The sequence below is a fragment of the Amblyomma maculatum genome, chromosome 5 (genome assembly GCF_055883805.1).
Source record: "Amblyomma maculatum isolate TAMU_Amacu chromosome 5, ASM5588380v1, whole genome shotgun sequence".
NCBI lineage: Eukaryota > Metazoa > Arthropoda > Arachnida > Ixodida > Ixodidae > Amblyomma > Amblyomma maculatum.
The window spans coordinates 72,452,724-72,471,438 of record NC_139348.1 but is presented as its reverse complement, the minus strand read 5'-3'; the positions used below and the strand labels follow the sequence as shown (position 1 = coordinate 72,471,438).

The 18,715-nt window shown below is 45.0% G+C and overlaps 1 protein-coding gene across 3 annotated transcripts in view; it reads right to left on the bottom strand.

Moving 5' to 3' along the window:
• Positions 1 to 18,672, bottom strand: part of Cp110 (Centriolar coiled coil protein 110kDa) — a 56,629-nt gene extending 37,957 nt beyond the window's left edge. Inside the window, exons 1-7 of one of the 3 annotated variants that reach the window (XM_084603800.1) lie at positions 18,593 to 18,672; positions 13,461 to 13,548; positions 12,338 to 12,412; positions 11,898 to 12,015; positions 10,706 to 10,903; positions 7,036 to 8,458; positions 4,132 to 4,367 (exon numbers count right to left, since the gene is read on the bottom strand). In XM_084603800.1, coding sequence (XP_084459926.1) covers positions 4,132 to 4,367; positions 7,036 to 8,458; positions 10,706 to 10,903; positions 11,898 to 12,015; positions 12,338 to 12,412; positions 13,461 to 13,541 — 2,131 coding nt within the window. In that variant the 5' untranslated portion in view covers positions 13,542 to 13,548; positions 18,593 to 18,672. Of the gene's footprint in view, positions 1 to 4,131; positions 4,368 to 7,035; positions 8,459 to 10,705; positions 10,904 to 11,897; positions 12,016 to 12,337; positions 12,413 to 13,460; positions 13,549 to 18,387 lie in introns of all 3 variants that reach the window. The other 2 variants (XM_084603801.1, XM_084603799.1) reach the window with 2 other exon arrangements.
• Positions 18,673 to 18,715: the final 43 nt, after the last annotated feature.

Genomic DNA, 18,715 nt, shown 5'->3' with positions numbered 1-18,715 from the left:
ATTCACGAATGTTGTATTAAAAATTCATCTTTGGCGAACTGGACATCTCTCTTTCTTTCTCTATACAATTATGGTGAAATCCAGTGTCGTCCCAGTCTCTTCTTGTGTGCCACAAGGACCTGCCTTAGAACATTAACAATTCTTATACTTTATATGAACGACCTGCCAAATAACGTCATGTCTGAAATCCGCATGCATGCAGATGACTGTGTTGTGCATGCAGTATCTCATCCATTCCTCTGAGGATCATTGTGATCTTAACTAATCAGCTGCTACATTTTCGTAATGATGCAAAAATTGGCAAATGCCTATCGATTTTTGTAAATCTTTAACCGCGGCATTCTCTGACAGGTCCTCGCCCTCCGTTTTTGCGTATTCAACGCATATCACTTGAAAAGGTTTTTGAATATAAGTGTTTTGATATTATTCTCACTTCCTTACTTATCTTGGTCAAGACCTATTGATTTAATTTGTGGTAATTATGCCCTTAATAAATTTAGATATTTAAGACGTAATTTAGCTCAAGCTTTATGTGAAGTCAAGTTATTGATGCATACAAATCGTTAATCCTTACTATACTTGATTATGATGGCATTTTATGGAATCCTCAGGCACTAACACGTTATCTCCCAGATCGTATGTCTTATAAAGCAGCACATAAAGACGCAATCACAAGCACCTCAGGAAAGTGCACCATCGATCGACGACAAAACACACAGCAAACGAAGCAATGAACACGTGCGCCGCGACAGCGGCGATGGTTTCCCACTCAATCTCAACGCGACGGTAGCGCCACCCCTGGGATAGGATACGAGTTAGGGCCGCCTCTGGCGGGGTCTTTTCCAACTGACCCTAATCTAAAAACGTTGGCGGCAGCCGTGCACTGATCGGAACATATCCTCCATGTTCCAAATGTCATAGTTCTTATCTGCAGGGTTTCGACGTCTTTCAGGAGACATCACTTGCCCCTGGCCACGTAGAGCGTAGTGTCTTCCACCACACGTGACCACCAGCTGTTGATGCAAGCATTGCTTTACGAACTGACATGACGTTCACTCAGCTGAAATGCAGTCCCTGCAGCTACGATCAAACCAACATCCTTGGGATCGGCAGTCATGCGGCCTAACTAGTCAGCCACCTATTTATTTAAAACATGTTTGTTTTTTTTTTGAGGAAAGCTGGATCCTATCCACAGACGATGCAGGCCAAAGCAAGGTATCACAGGCAACATATATAGTGTTGACGCAAGCTCATAGAGAACTCCATGCCATGTTTGCTGCTTGTGAAGCAACTGTACATCTTTTCCTGGCTACACTGGTCTGTGGTCAGTGCAATGAGATGCATTCATCGGCAATAAAAGTGAGAAATTAAACAGTTTTTGTTCTCCTACCACTAGATTCAGATTCATTTCATCGAGACCAAAAGAAACTCCTTAACCACTACGCACCTGACTACCTTAGGCACACACATGAAAAAATGGATGCTTGTTTAAATTATGTGATCAGAATGTGAGAGCTTTGAAGTCTGATGCAGTCTCACTCCACATCAGTTATTGCTGCTTGGAGCATAACGTGCGGAGCCTGTGCAGTCATTGCTACTTCAGCGACGTACACATCAGTACACACCCTCTCTGCCACATAAAAGCAGGCACATGATATAGTGTCAATTGGCTTCATTCCAACACTTGATACAGTGGAACCCCTGTATAATAAACTAAGATACAGTAAGAACTCGGACAGAGTAAAGTGAAACTTAGATCCCAGCTCAACTTCTATAGAAAACTACATTTTTTCCTCTTTATGGTAAAAACATTTCTAGTAAAAACCGATTATAATGAAGTGTACCTGGCTGCGGCGAAGTACCACTCATAAATTGACATCATAGCACACGCACTCCCTAAGATCGCGAGGCAAAATATTCTTGCAAAAAAAATAATGATAAGTGCTTTTATTTTTTTTTTAATGCCTTTACCTCCAGGCTCACCAGCTATGAGGAGAAGCCAATTTTACCTAGGCCTTGGAATAGTGAGCAAGGTGCAACAAAAGAAAGAAAAAGTAAAGCTGGCTACGAACATGGAAGACGACGTAGTACGTTCAGAAGGTAAAAGAGTAAAAGTGCAGCAAAAAAAAAAGGGAAGGCAAGAAACGGGCAAGCATTCGCAGCACTGTGCAGGGCGAAGCACAGGGCCGTGAAGGCAAGAAATGGAGGCACAAAGTGTGAGGGTTTGCCGCACTTGACTGTAGCATGCATTTCTCACCTATGACGACGCCGCGTTCATGCAAGGCTTTGGTCTTTGGCATGAAATAAAATGCAGTTGTATTCGTGGCCACACTGGATTCATACTAAAGAGGTAACGCCAAAAGATGTAAAGAACAGAAAAAAAAAAGAAAGAAGGAAGTCTTATGGCTGAAAAAAGCAAATGGCGCAAAGAAACTGTAAGAGAGTTGGAAAGTATTTTAGTTTTTTTCTTAAAGCAATAAGATGTATTTAGTAAGTAGCCATTTAATTACCACACAGTATCTTCAAGGTCATGTCATCACTAACAACTGACATAGTAGAGACCCTGGTATAGTGAAGATTTATGCCGGTCCGACTGACTTTGCTATAAAGGGGAGCTGTCTAGACATATGAGGGGGTACCCAAAAGAAACCGAACTTATTTCCTTTTAAACCTATTTATTCAAATTTGAAGCCTAAACCTTCAACTTCAATCTCCTCTAAAGTACTCTCCACTTTCACTAAAACAATTGTTTAAACTTTCATTCCACTTTTCAAAAAATTGTTTAAATTTTTGAGATGCTTGACAGCGCCTGCGTCATTTTTTTCTTTGCCTCTGCAACATCAGCAAAACGCTTTGCTTTCATATATTTTTTTTCATTATGGGAAACAAAAAAAGTCACACCGGGCAAGGTCCGGTGAGTATGGGGGGTGAGGAACAGGAGTCATACCATTTTTGGTCAAATATTGATGATAACATGAATTTTTTCAACATTTTCATGTGTTTGGGCCGTGGAAGGATGACCAGAACGAAGTTGGTCATCAATTGACATTTCACCCATTTTGAAACGGGAGAACCACTCAAACACTTCGAGTTTTCCCCATAGCATCATCCTTATACGCAAATTGTTAGCATTTCAAGAGTTTCTGTTCCATTTTTTTCAGAGCAGAAAGCACATTTCACCGCCACACGCTGTTCACGAAAATCAGCCATTGCAAAAACGACGCTCACAGAAAACAGTTGTCACTATAAACTCTGCCGAAGCTTGTATGTCTGACCTTCAGCGACACCACTCGGCTGACTGACTCTGGAATGTTCACTATGCGCTCCTAGCGGCAAAACACGGTACTACGAAAGCGCTGCCCACCAAAAAATTAGTTCGGTTTCTTTTGGGTACCCCCTCGTATCTGCATACTATACAGCGATTCCACCAGCTGATGCAAAGCCCAGCTCTGTGCTGAGCCATGTCACATGGTCTCGTGACATCGTGCACACCGTCGGCCAATCAGCACTTAGCCACGCCACGCAACAGGACTAATCAACAAATTTTATGACAAATGGTGCCAGACACAATGTTCTCTGTTTTGTTCCAATGAGGCTTTTTATGCAGTCACACTAAAACTCTAATATGATGCAAATTAAAGAAAAGAAACAGCAGCTGGCAACAACCAACTACAGCCTACAAGATGCCGTAATACTTCCCAAATCAATTACAACAGTAAGCAAAAACAATTTCAGCAGTTCCAGCAGTCTGTAATGTTCAACCTTACCAAACAACCTAGAGGCCCCAATATTCCCGCACTTGCCATTTTGTCTCGCGATTAGCGTGTTAGTAAGGTAACAAGAAAAGCCTGAACAATAAACCATTTTCTCACCTTGCAGAAATTCTGTGCAGTATTCATAAATGTCGGCAGACCTCACTGCACTTCGACTGAAAAAAACGTAGCAAAATCTGCATTTTATCTTTCTGACCTCTTCTAGCCTATAAAAGGCTTTGTTGCCAGCAGAAGTAACACCTTGGCATCGGAATGTGGAAGTCTATCAATACAGGCCTACACAAATTTGCCCTTGGTGAACCTTTCAGCGGCCCCGGGACCTTTGCTTTGCAATTGAACGGAGAAAGTGCCCACTCACACGTCGGTGACACTGAGCTTGCCCGCTGTAGTGCCAGTGCAGAGTCGTCAGTGTACGACCCGTCCTCATTTTCTGCTGTCTCGACAACAGCAGCAGGTGGCACAGGTGGCATTTGCACAGTGCCCTGGTGGCCTCCGGCAATATCTTGTGCCCGCGTGTCATGCAGCGCCTTCGCCTGGTGGTCGCGGTTGATGAACACCACGCTGTCATCCAGCGATGCATGCTGCTCCAAATACCTGCATCAACAATGCATTACCACATGCACAAACAAATGGGACAGATGAAACACACTGCAAGCGATGGTTTCCATCTCAACTTTTAACGCCCTCTGGCATGGAATGACAAGCATTCTGCAATGTAAGGCACACTTTCAAATTTTTATGCAGTTTCTTCGCTTTTGGCACTCTCTGCCACAGCAGGATAGACTAATTGCAGGCTAGTGGGACAAGTTTCCCTTTTGGCAGTCATGTTCACTGCTATGCCTGCAATCTTTTCATGCTCCGTTGGTGAAGAGTCTGCTGTCTTTACAGTGCGTGGGCAGTACACATGTCACATGAATCGGAGACCATGGGGTTCCTGTCAAAGTTGTCTCTCCTTTCCATTTTGAGTGCGCAGCACTCAAAAAGCCTCTTGTGAAACCCGTGCCTTGGCAAATGACTCACAGCTCAGTGCTCCTTGGACTCAAAGCAGTGATCCACACATCAGAAACACACCCAACAAACAATTCCCAACCCCCCCACCCCTACCGCAATGCCTGGCACTGCAAATGGTTAGAGCCACACTGTCTACATCCGTTTCTGGACTGCAGACTAGGCTGGAAGTCCAAGACCAGACTAGCTCAGCCAAATCCCTGGAAGAGTGGCACCTCAACTGGAGACTCTCACGCCCTTCCTTAGCAAACGTCTGAGGCATCGATCGGCACTTGGAAGTTGGCACCTGTATGAGTGCTGCCAGAGGCAGGAAACTCAATAAGATTAGTTTCAGTCTGAACTACTTCAATGCACCCGATGAATGAAGAACTAGTGGCCCCAAAAATGAACACCACTTCTTGCGCATCTATGTACAGCAAAAGAGGCCGTGGCAGTGGTGAAACTGTTGGAGGCACCAAGAAACAAAGCTGCTTTCCCCCCCCCCCCCCCTCGCCACCAGTGCTTCAAATCTCACTCGGGGATGAATTTTTCTGCTGGATACCACTGTCGTGACAACAACGATGTGCCACAATTTCGCACCATTTTCGTTGCAGACCTTGGCAGCACACCGAGATTATGCACCGCTGACAACAACACGGCTTGTTTATCGCCTAACACAGGCTCCTGTGGCCGTGACATGTTTGGCGAAGTTGGCAGCACCTCAAGACGTGTGCCATTCAAAGACGTGTTAGATTACTTGGCACACTACTGCATTCCCAGCTTTGCTGTGCATGCTTAGAAAGGGCACAAGTAATTGAGCAGCATCGCAGAGCAGTATAGTATATTTCAAAAGAGAACATTATGAAACGCTTCGCAACGAAATGCTATGCAGAAAGTTGGCCGAGACCAACGAACGGTATGTAGAGCTCGACAACGGGGGCAAAAATGCCTAACCCCTCTCTCACTATAGCTAACACTTGGCATGTGCGTTGCACATGTGTGACCATCCCAAGAATTTTTTTTTTTTAACCTCGTGCATCAAAATCCTCTCTCCCCCAAGCTTCAGAGCCAGTGCTCAGCACATGTTCACTTTACCTCGCCGCGCCCGATTGGCAGCATCCTCCACTGTCCCAAAATCACCAAGTTGAGCCGCAATAACAGCAAACACTTTTTGAAGCGAAAATACTGAAAACCAGCAACGATGCCGATGGGCTGTCTGACATACTCTGAAGAGCCAGGTGGACGTATAATTTAAAATTTCGACTCTCCCAAAGAATCAACCTTTTCTTTTTTCCTGCGTGACGTACCCTCCCCCAAACCTAAGCCAACTCTTTTTGGGAAAAGTGGTTTCATTATGCAAGTAGTACTATTCTGACAGGAAATTGCTTTTAGTCCATACACACCAACATCCCCAACAGCTGAGCTGAGCCTGCTGCAAGACAAGAGCATTTACCAAGTGACTTTAATTATGTGCGTTTAGAATCAAGATAAGCAGCGCCCTGTCTACTGCTTAATGTCGCAGTAAACACTTCACAAATAGGTAGGTCATACCATGAATGTCATTAACCCGATGCCCTCCTCCCAATATTACACCAGTTTTGTCACTTGGATTACTGTTTAGTACATTCCCTGCATTTCTAAACCCAAGCTTGGCATGCCCATCTTAACACACACTTATCGCAGGAACATTCCATGGTATGGCTGCCATTCAGAATGCACGATGGCATTCCAGGGCACTGTTATGAACCTAGACAGTGCGCAACATGCTACCAGTAAGGCACCAGTACAGAAGCCGCATTCTATGGGCTCCCTTCCACCAGGCGCTTTTCAACCTTTTCCCAAACTGGAGCCAGCACAGGCTAACAAGTTCTGAATGACGGTTTTCCCCAGTCACCTACGCCTAAGACAAATGCAAAAGGGTGGAAATTAGGACAAGGTGGCAAGGACCTATAAACCTAAGTAAAGATTGACTGGAAGAAACACTGTGCCCAGCTTATTTTGTCCACCACCCTGTCTGGTGCCCTTGGTACTTCACCACTGTCTAACATGGAGGTGATAAGATTTTGGCCATTTAACAGACTTGCTGCCAATTCCAACGCCCCAGGATGTGAATACGTACACCCCTATAAATATTTTCACTTTGCTAAAGCCTCTTCCTGCGACAGCCTCACGCACTCCAGCACATTTAAAATATGAGTGCCGGGATGACATTTTTGCCGGGAATATTGTATAAGCCGGAAACGTTAAATACAGCCCATGCAAAGCCATAAATCACCTCATCTGCTGGCCACAGGAACTTGTGGATGACTCTGTCAACGAGTTCTGAGTACTTCCCATACCGTCACTGTACTCAGAAGTGTTGGCACCTCGATCAGGACGCTCATCTGCATCTTCATACTGTTCTTCATCCTCCGCATCACAGGAGGAGTTGAGGGCATCGAAGTCTTTCTCCACAGAGAACAACGATGAGTGGCCGCTTCCACTTGAGCAGAACGAATGCTGGTGGGAACTGGCCGACACTGGCACAAAGAAGGTGTCACCTTGGTCTGCATCACTGACCAAGGTCTTGCCAAGCTTATATGAAGCCCACACTGCCCTAAAAGTCTTACCCTTGGACACAAAACTAGTTGCCGAGGCAGGCGTCAATCCTTCCCCTCCGTCATCCAAAGCATCAGCAAACACGTCTTCAGCAGTTTCTTCCGCCGAGTCATTCTCTTTCAGTACATTGGGGATATCGCTCAGGGTATTGTCGGTAGCCCGGTCATTAGCATGTTGTAGATTTCTGATCACTGTGATTCCTTCGAAGGGATTCCGTGAAAGGGAGCTTGACGGCCCTTTCCAACTGGTGAGCTTTGAAGAACAGTTGGCAGGAACGTTGAAAATTTCATCCACCGTCTTCTGTGATGCAAAAAAGTCTGTCAAAATTGGACCACCCAGATTATTGCTGAACAGACAAGACACAAAACGTGGATGTGCACTGCCTTGTTTATCTAGCAAATTTGGCGTCCGGTCAATTTTGATGGGCACATCTACAGGCTCAGGAACTGGTGCTTCGTAGGAGGTGTCGGTGTGAAAATACAAGTCTGGGTTGTTCAAGTCATGTGCAGAGGCTGTCTGTACACATTCAGAGTTCATTTCAGATGGAGTTTCGGCATGTGTTCTTTGGCTAGCACCGTCCCTGACACTGCGATCATCCATACTCGAGATGCCAACGTCACTGCCATCCTTGTGCAAAAATGCTTCCGAAACTTTGAAGTGTTGTGCAATGTCCACTTGCCCCTCATCCCCACATGTTTCACGGCGTTCTGGGCTCTGTTGAAATGAGACCCTACCTGGAGATTTCTGAGGCTCAACAACAATCTTGACGTTGACGCCATCCAAGCCGTCACAACCGTCCCGGCACTGCTCTTTCCACAGCAGCCGGGCCAAGGAAGGCCTCTCAACTACAAACGACCGTGACCGACACAGAGAGGGCACTGACAGTTTGGCAGAAAAGCATCCGTCTCCAATTGGTAACGTGACCGGTGTCACTGCAGGTGTCTCCATGGGTGTCACAATTGGTGTTGTGGTGGGCGGTTTTGTGGGAGTCACCACGGGAGTCACCTCGGATGTTGTCAACAGTGTTGTCACTGGCTTCACAACAGTGCTTGAAACCATGTTCTGGTCTTCAGATGATCTCACCTTGTCCCCTTGAGGAACTGCACGAGACAATGCATGGTGCTTTAGTCGGCTGCAATTGCTCAAATTTGAAACCACTGAGACACTTATCCAGCTAGTCCTAACATCCTCTATAGTTACATGAGCGACAGACAAGACAAGAGAAAAGGACGCAGCACAGCACTGACTCAATTGAGTCTTTGTTGGAAACCAGTTGGGTGTAAATACCCCACTGGCAACCAGAATCGGAAAGACTTTTATACAATTCCTGCATAGGAAGCAATGACCTTTACAATATAACTGACACGTGTCAACGTTCGCATTCAAGACAGGCTCTTTCCTTCTCTGACAATGCCACAGAGGCTGCGCTAATATTAGCTCATTCTGCCTGAAACCGTGTCACGCGTGCTTTGATATTTTTCTGAACAACACATCTCAGTTTCTGCCTATCACAATGCAATCTTGATACAATCACTCACAATGATTATCATCACCTTCATCTTCTTTCAGTGTTTTAACGTGATAGGAACACTTGAGAAGTTATATTTGTGCTCTTCTAATCTTTCATTAAGACAATGGCCAGGTTCACTAATGCACTTCTTCCCACAAAACACTGGCAAGGAATAAATAAATTATTCCTTCCTGACAAGGGACAAAACATTTAGCATGCCTCTTCAAGTAGCCTCGAGGTTCACTGTTTGAAGAATTCACTTTTCTGTTAAGACTAGACAGTCCGATGCAATAAAAAGCGGCGCTATCGAGACAAGGACGAAGGAAAGGCTGGTTGCACACGAACGCAGACTAGCAACTTCATTTCGTGAAGAAAACCAAGGCATATATAAGAGATCCCTGCAACAATCTAATCATCAAAAGAAACCAGCACGTGAACAAATGGCGTACACTAATTCAACACGAATGAACAAACTTTCTCAGCAAAAGAAGATAAACTTAACCAGGGTCAGCCCACTAAGCAAGACAACTCCATAAAGTCATCCAATATCACGAATCACCTAATACAACAACCATCAAAAGGGAATGCTGTTAGGCATGATTACAAATCAGTAAAGCAAGATAAGACCTGAAAAGCAACCAGGGCAAGCAGAACACCATCTCCAGGCTGCGTGAAAGAAAAACAGAGAAAAAACAGCAGGTAACACAAGCACAAAAGCTCAGACAAGCCTCGTCAGAAACAAAAAAAACTGTGAAAAAAGGCACCAAGTCAGAATAAGCCAATTTGCACAAAAAAAAGGGACAAGACGCGAAGCTATGACATTCGACCGTATTTGTACCGAAGAAAAGCCAGAAAAAAGTCAAAAGTCAAAAACGGTCGAATGTCATAGCATCACGTCTTGTTCCTTTTTTTTGTTGTTTTTGTCTCAAATTGATTTTATTCTGACTAGGTGCCTTTTTTCACTTTTTTTTTTTTTTCACGCAGCCTAGAGATGTTCTGTTTTACCCTGGTTGCTTTTCGGGTCTTGTCTTGCTTTACTGATTTGTAATAGTGCCTAACAGCATTCCTTTTTGATGGTTTTATCAGATCATTCGTGATATTGGACGACTTTACAGATTTTTCTTACTTAGTGTGCCAGCCCTGAGTAAGTTTATCTTCTTTGCCATGAAATTTTGTTCATTCATGTTGAATTAGTGTACGCCACTTGTTCACGTGCTGATTTCATTTTATGATTAGATTATAGCAAGGGTCTCTTATATTTGCCTTGGTTTTCTTGATGAAATGAAGTTTAGTTTGAGTTTGTGTGTGTCCAGCCCTTCCTTCATCCTTGTCTCGATAGCGCAGCTTTTTATTGCATCGAATTATGAACCAACTAGCCTGACGAGTTCTACTAAACAGTCCCTTGGGTGAAAAGACAATCCCAACTGCTGCACGCTTTCCCATTCTTCTCAGGTTGCATGAAGCCTGACACAGATATGGTACGACAGCAACCTTTCTCTTCGTTTTGTCAATATCAGTTCACTGATTCAATAGAAGAGAGAAGTGGCAACACAGACAGGACTACTGGCACGCTGCTAGAGTGCTGGCCATTTGTAGCATCGTCCACTATGCTGACATATCGCAACCCTCACTGCTGCTCAAGCAGTTTCACCACTGAAACCCTTGATAAGTCACTTCGGGATCAAATTACACGCCGATCACATCATGTGTCACAAAGCCACCAATGAGCCCCCCGCCCACTGGTTAACAGTTTGTGACAGTTTTTGTGATGTGATAGTTACGTAATTCAGACCCTGCCACCAAAATACTGAAAAAACTGGAGGACTGCTGGACCTACCTTCACTTGCAAGGAAGGAGGCGTTCATGAAGCTGGATGATCTGTCAGTCTCAGTGTCACCCCCCTCGCAGTCAGAGTTTGCGCTGCTGGGCACCAGGGTTGCCGAAGACCCTGTGTCTGGGGTGGAATTGAGCAGTCCTCCACCAAGACTGGTCATAAGAAGGCCTGTGGGAGGCAAAGGTGGAGGAGCCCCACCACCTGACAACAAAAATGGTCGGATTAATCAGAAATAAGCATACAAGAGTAGCAGCCTGCAACTACACTCCAAGACTGACAAATTTGAAGGCACCATGTACCTGCAAAATTTCCTGCCCACCGTGCAGAGCGCACAATTTGCAGAATTTCAGGTGTCACAAACGTTCGGTCACACCTCCGCAGGCGATTAAAACCCAAGAACCACAGCTCTGCCCCCATTTATACTAGGAAAACATTTTCGTTTGCCCTGATGCATCAGTGTCCCTGTCAGCCTACCGCGTTAACCAGGCTGGCTGGATCTTGCGCCACGTGGCTCTCAGCTGCCAAGAAACGCATGGTGTGCAAACACAATGTAAGAACCAGTCCACACGTGTAAATGAATGCGCGTGTAAACGAATCCAAAAAAAGAAAGGTGATCAGCGGACAGTTTACCGAGAGAGTCCATTTGCAGGAGTATGCTGAAGGCATGTTCACTCCTTGCTGTACTTTGCTCAAACTCCATGCCTAATGTGCTTTCTTGAGTTTTCAAAGGGTTGTCACGCAGTTGCAGAGCATCCACATAGGCCGACCACTTTCTTACATTAAAAGAACACGACGGCAGTGTTTGTGACTGATCATGGGCAATAATTAGTCAATGAATCTATGGCCAGAAAAAACTTTCGCCACACGTCTCAACCAAATTGTAAGAGAACATCACCAAGAGCTAGAGATCGTATAGTAAGACAAGAAAACATTGTCAGTCATGAATCAAGTAATGTGGATCAAGACAATGCTTCCTAACTTAAGAACTACAGAAGTGTCAGCTGATTAATTATATACACTGCTAACAGTATGTAAAATAAAATTAAAAAATCATTTCGAACCATGCAGTGGCATTACAACCCATTTCAAGCCGCAGCAATGTCGGGAGTGCAATGAATGTTGCACACTCTGCCCAGACAACCACTGGCAAACAGAAAGAAGAATACAGAAAATCTGCCAGGGTATTTGCACTCACCCAATGACAGCGAGGAAAGCTGCGACACATCCAGGCTATCACCCAAGTCATCATCATCAAGCGGAACAGGCTCAAGCTCTGCTTCGTGCAGCGTGCCAAGAAGCACTTCTTTTTTTCGCTGTGTGGGAGAAAAATCAGAGAGCACTTTGTGACACGGGTTGCCAAGGGACTGGAACTGTGGCTACCTGTTCCCCTTCTTTGCAAAGATTGGAACTGCTTCACAGAATCATGCGTCATCAAGAAAACTTTCAGAACAAGTTGTCGCATGAGGAAATTTGCTTTTTTTTTGTTTTGTTTTTTTATGAGCAGCAGTACTTGTAAGTGCAGTTTCTCCAAGGGGTGGGTTACAGAGTGTAGAGCCTGGACTGCAGTATATATGCGACGGTACATTTGAGACGTCCTTGAGTAGATAGGAAGAGGGATAGAAGTGGGACACCAACCTTGTCTCGTGCCGCCTCCCGCTCGCAGGCCAGTGCCCTGAAGTGGCGCATAAGCCGCCGCTTCTCATCGGTCATCTGCACATGAACACGAGACAAGCGCCCAAATTAGTGGGCAACCCCAACCTCAAGCATGTGCACCAATAACTGACAATCATGTAACAACACACGTCAGTTCACATGTTTTTTAGGCCTCGGTGTCTGCACTGCACGTCACCAGTCACGTGCAAATGTTTCATATCGCAAATAAGTCCTTAGGTAACCGGCACAACCATTTCTGACCGTCGCTGTGTGCTACTCTTGACTAATATACTATGTGCCTCTCAGCAAATAAGCCTAGTCACCGTCAATCAAAACATAAGTGAGGGCTAGTGAGTTGCTCACTGTGAAAATCTGCAGCAGCACAAAAAAAAAAAAAAAGTGATCAACATGGTACTGAATGTGCTCATCCTATTGTTTTTATGCTGTTTAGTCATATTTTTGTTTGTTGCTCCAAACTTTGCCGCAGGCAAGTACTAAAAAAACACCTAGCGAAAGTTGCGTGCATGAATGGTATGCTCAGGAAAGTAAAAGGTAGATTAAAGGGACACTGCAGCGGTTTTTAAATGTGCCAATACTGTAGATTGTTGAAGTAGATTATTTGTTGATCATCTCTGTGAAGTTATTTTTTTGGTTATGCATAAAGCACCTGCGCAACTGCTGAATGAAAGCGCGCAGTTCAAATTTCCCGCGCCCCGCGCGACTGCTACAGAGGAGGAAAGCGGAGACAGAAACCTCGCGGAAACAGAACCCTGCCCCCCTAACATGCACCAACATGCACGGTACATGGGAACCTTTCCACCACCGTCAAAATGCAGCCAGGAATGAAGCAACCCAGCCCCTCCCCCATTCCCCGTCTCAGCTATGGAGCACATTAAGCACTGAACCAATGTGGCAGGCCTCTTCAGCACAGAGGACCAGAAGAACGAAGAGAAAACCATGAAAAATGAGCAAGGACTGCACAGTGCAAAGAAAAACCGCTCCTCCTAGAGTATCCCCCCTTTACACCAACGAAGATTTTTTCTCTTCCTTCCCACAAATTCTGGTGGCGAGGTGATGGTAACTGAGCACTAGACACACAGCTCACCAGAGGGGGCAGGATAGGCCGGCCAAAGCTCCTGATGCAAGAGACGTACGGCCGCCGATGCTCCTGCTCCACATTTGCCATGGTTGCCCTGCAGTGGGACGGGAAGGAGGTGTCAAAGACAAGCACGAAAGGCCAAGCTAAATCAAAAACAAGCCAAGGAAAGGCCGAGACACAGCATGAAATAAGTATCAGGTTGAACAAAAGCTTGTGGGGCGAGGTGATGCATAATACCCAGAAACGGCGGCGCAATAAAGACAAACACAGCACAGGCGCACACTACCAGCTGTAATGCAGAACGCAGCCCGAACGTCACTCTTTTACACCCAAGCAAAACTTCCTCCTCTACTTCCAAGCACATCACACACATCCTTTCCCAAGCAGAGAAAAGTTATTTTAAAAAATTTTCTTAAAATTATAAATTGTTTAAAATTTATTGTCTGGGCAACAATAAACATTAGCAGCCTTCACATCCAAGGTAGTTTGTGCATAAATGGCAGAAGGTGTATCTATCTTGTTCGCACAATGTGAGCGAACTTGGTCTTGAATGTGAAGATTGCTAAAATTTATTGTTAGCCAGACATATCTGCTTGGAAAAGAAGAGGTGTGCGAGTGTGATCTACTTAGGAATAGAGGAGGAAGTTTGGCTTCCGTTTTTTATTACAGTTGGTAGTCTGTGCCAGTGTTGTGTTTTGCTCTTCGTGCTTGTCTTCGTTGTGCCACTGTTTCTTTGTATGAAGTTGAACCTTTCACCAGTGACTTCTAATGCATCCCCCAGGGTGAGGCTACAGTAGGATAAAATTAGTAAACATGGCAAATTTTTGGATGAATGTTCTTTCTTATTTCAAACTGTGCTCAAGACAACACACAAGAGAAATGAAATGGAATTCACCTAGAGCAGCTGAATATTTCTAAATTTTTTTTCATCATGCCATTTTGGTTTCAACATCTCAATGACATTTGTGATGCCACATTGACCAATAGACAGCATCACATTCAACTCATATGGTATTATTAATATTATCAACTTGTTAAAAGTGTTCATCTTCTAGCAGTATTGATGGAATTATTTCCAAAGTTTTGAAAAACACTAAACATGTTTACAGTTTTATTCTTTCACAGCAGTCTTTTGATACTGGCTCCATGCCATTTGAAAGGCGAATTGGGATGGTCATTCCAGTCTTCAAGAAAGATGACCGATCATTTCCAGGTAATTACCAATGCATTTCGCTAACTAGTGGATGCTTTAAAATCATGGAAAAAGTCATATACTCTAATGCTGCTACTTTTCTAACGTCTGTCAACTTCTTCCATCCAAACCAGCATGGATTCTGGGAGGGCACTCGTGTGAAACCTAATTAGCTTTGTTCCTGCATGATATTCATTCCAATCTTGACCACAATATCCCAATTGATGCATTATTCTTAGACTTCGAGAAAGCATTTGATAAAGTACCCTATTCCCACATCTTGCTCAAACTGTCCCTTTAAAATCTTCATCGACTTGTCTTCAACTGGATCCGAAGCTTTTTAACAGACCGCATGCAATTTGTATTCGCTAATGGCTTCTCATCAGCTCACTCGAATGTTCTTTTAGGAGTATGTAAAGGGGTAGTCCTGGGCCCTTTCATCATCATCATCAGCCTGACTAAACCCACTGCAGGGCGAAGGCCTCTCCCATATTTCTCCACTTAACCCGGTTCTGTGCTAGCTGCATCCACTTGACCACTGCGAACTTCTTAACCTCATCCGCCCACCTAACTTTCTGCTGCTCCCTGCTACGCTTTCCTTCCCTTGCAATCCAGTTTGTTACTTTAAGCGACCATCGGTTATCCTCTCTTCGCACTACATGTCCTGCCCATGCCCATTTCTTCTTCTTAATTTCCACTAGAATTTCCACCTGGGCCCTTTACTCTCGTTTAATATAGATTAATAGCCTGCCTTCCACACTAATACCTACCATCCGCCTTTTCGCGGATGACTGTGTACTCTATCACTTTTGTCCTTCAAAATGACCTCAATAGCATACATCAATGGTGCTCAACATGGCTAATGTCTTTAAATACTACAAAGACAGTACTACTTTCTTTCCACCTCTGCCAAAATCATACTCCGCCTGCTTATGAAATTAATAACTCTGCCATTACTTCCACTAACTTTTTAAATACCTTGATATTAACCTCAACAGTGATTTATCATTGACTTAACACGTCAACCACATAATAAATTCATCTAATCGAACGATTTGCTACCTTCGTAACCAGCGCATGGCTCCTTCTTAAAATTATTAACTGACAAAACACTTACGTGACTTAAAGTTGAATAAGCCAGCATAATCTTTGATGTGTACCAAATTAACCTTATCACAGCTCTAGAATCTGTGCAGCACTCTGCTGCTCACTTCATCTTTTCAAAGTACTGATGATACTCTCGCATATCTGATTAAAGCTTAAACTACAACTTCCTTCTCTTTTTTTCCATTGCCGATTTTCAATCCTCTGCCTTTATCACGTTTTTTCATAGTTCACTCTGTGACAGCCAGCCCATACAATCGGTACGTCGAACATCCCCACAGGCCCTTCTAACAGCATCATCTCGCGTCGTGTCCACACTACTGCATTCAGAAGTCTTTTTTTTGTGCACACAGCTCGCAACTGGAATGGCCCAACCAGCAGCCATGCGTTAATCTCTGACCCTGCCCATTTCAAGACTGCCATCGAAGAAGCTACGCCATATTTGTAATCACCACAAAACAGCCATTGTTAACTGCCGTTAAAGCGCCCACCTTCCATGTAATGTCACACATGGGGACTTTTGAGGTTCTATTAAACAATGAAATTTAACAGACAATTTTGAGCCACATGAACCATGCAGGAACTTAAAGCTGCTGCTTGCTCATTTTACCACTCCAACTCATAGCCAGGCTTGTGACAGATTGTTTGGTTTGGTTTATGGGCTTAATATCCCAAAGTGACAAGCTGTGAGACTGGAGGGATCTAGAAATTTCAACCAGCTGGGGTTCTTTAACATGCATCGACACAACACAGAACACGGGCTCCTGGCTTTTCTCCTCCATCAAAAAGTGGCCGCTGCGGCTATGATATGATTATGCACCCTTGGGCACAGTAGCCGAACACCTGGACCACAACATCACCAGGACGGGGTGCTTGCAAAAGAGTCCACTTGAATTAAAAATAGGCGGGAGTAACGGTAATGCAGTTTCTGCATGCTTCATGCAACCTCAAACCATCTGCAGTGTCACAGCAGTCACTCCGCTGCTGCAACCCTCCGCCTTTAAGCCATTAACGCAATAGCATTAATGGCTTTACCCTGCAACTCAAGCTGCGATCCTTTCGTTTGCACATATAATACCCTACACATCTTAATTAGGATACACTTGCAAGCTACCACATAATGGGAAAGCCACCTGGCATCGATATAATAAAGCCTCACTATAAATAATCTTTTCAAATGTGCCCAGGTGGCCAAGGGGTAGCACACCTTACTTGAGATGCGAGGGTCCCAGTGGGTTCAATTGCAACTGCGCTACGGCTCCTGCTAACTTGGGTTTTGTCCTGTGGCCTTGTTACGTCACATTAACCACCGATCAACCGGTGCCTAGTCATATGTCATCTTCCGGCTACCACCTACCAAAGAGATGCTGGAGAAAGGTGCCTTTGACTCTACTGTATTGAAAAGGAGTAGGGAAGGGATGATATGAATATGCAGACACCAAAACTGTTCTCTGAAGGAGAAAACTCTGCAGCCCTTTCCTCTACAGAAACAACCGAGAAAATAGAGTATGGCTGGCCCCTCATCCAGACGCCAGAGAGAGACCACTTTGGCTTGCCAGTTATCTTGAAGTCAGAGATTACAACAATAGCATATAGAGGCACTTTGAGGCCAGGGCCCAAACGGGCTGCAAAAATCTAAGCCCAAACCCCTCGCCCCAGAATGTGACTGGCAGATATACTGACCAATTGGGACAGGGCTTCGATAGCATTACGTGAACAGGGTCTATGGCCTGGATAACATAACAGAAAGTGAAGCAACGCGGACAGACAAAAAGTGAACGGGACAGGTGCCCAAAATACAACCAAATGGCTGTTCCTCTGTCTAGCCTCGTCTGCTCAAACACTGATTATGTTAGGAGCACACAGCAAGAGGTTACAAATGAATGCCACCACCAATGGCTTACACACTACAGCCAAGCAGAACAGCTGCCAAGGTATAGCTATAACTGCGGCTTCCAGGAAAGCGCTCACAGTTTCCAAGGCAGCTAAAGCGCCCTTCTCAAATGCGGGCGAGGAAACATCAACGGCCACGCTGCACAGCCTGTTAACCACCGTGGTTGCAAAAAAAGCACAATTCTTCGTTCCGCAGATGCGCCTGTCCAGCAGCGGCTTTCGCTTTTTGACAGATTTACACGCCGGAAGTGCTTTTTTTTTTTCTTCTTTCCCTTCCAGGCGGCACATCACAGTTCCCGCCATTGCTTTGTGACGCGAACGGTTAACACGCAGGTCGAACTCAACCGCAGTCTACCGTGACAACGCATCTACTCAACAATAAAGGATGTCTCGTATTCTATTTCGTTTACGAGGGCGGGAAAAACTGCTGGAGTCTGCACGACTGACTGAAGGTAGCAGGACGCAGCGCTGACCACGCGCACATACAGAGACGTCGTCATGCATGGGCATTTTTTACACTGTTCCCAAAACACCGTCCACGCACATCGATTAGCACAACGTATGCTCTCAAACCGCAACCACACGACGTCAGTTCGAGTACAGGTAGAACCAGGATCAGCTGCTACTGCTCGCTTTCCAGAATATACGGCTTGACAACACTGCAGGTACAAAGTTAAACCAATATACGGCCAGTTTCACTGAATGAAATTTAAAAGGCAGAACTGGGACACAAAGCTTGCTCACGTGATTCAAAGGGTCAAATTTTCGCGCTCCAAAGGACACCGCCTTTCCGCGCTAGATAGCGGCGGCAGTCCGCAGGCATAGAAAGTCCGCTCCAATGCAACTGTTTTCACGCGCGCAGCGATGTTACGCAAGAGTTATCGCATTACACAACATCGATATCGCTGTTAACGGCAATGACAACCGCTGCATACCGCTGTTTACTCACGTTGCCTAGGCAGCGTCGCTCATTCGAAAGCGCTGCCGTTCATTGCGTTTCAGGCCCGCACCTATGGCCGCACCGTACAGCCCGAAGCAGCACCGCAGCATTCTTCTCAGTTTTGAGAACAAA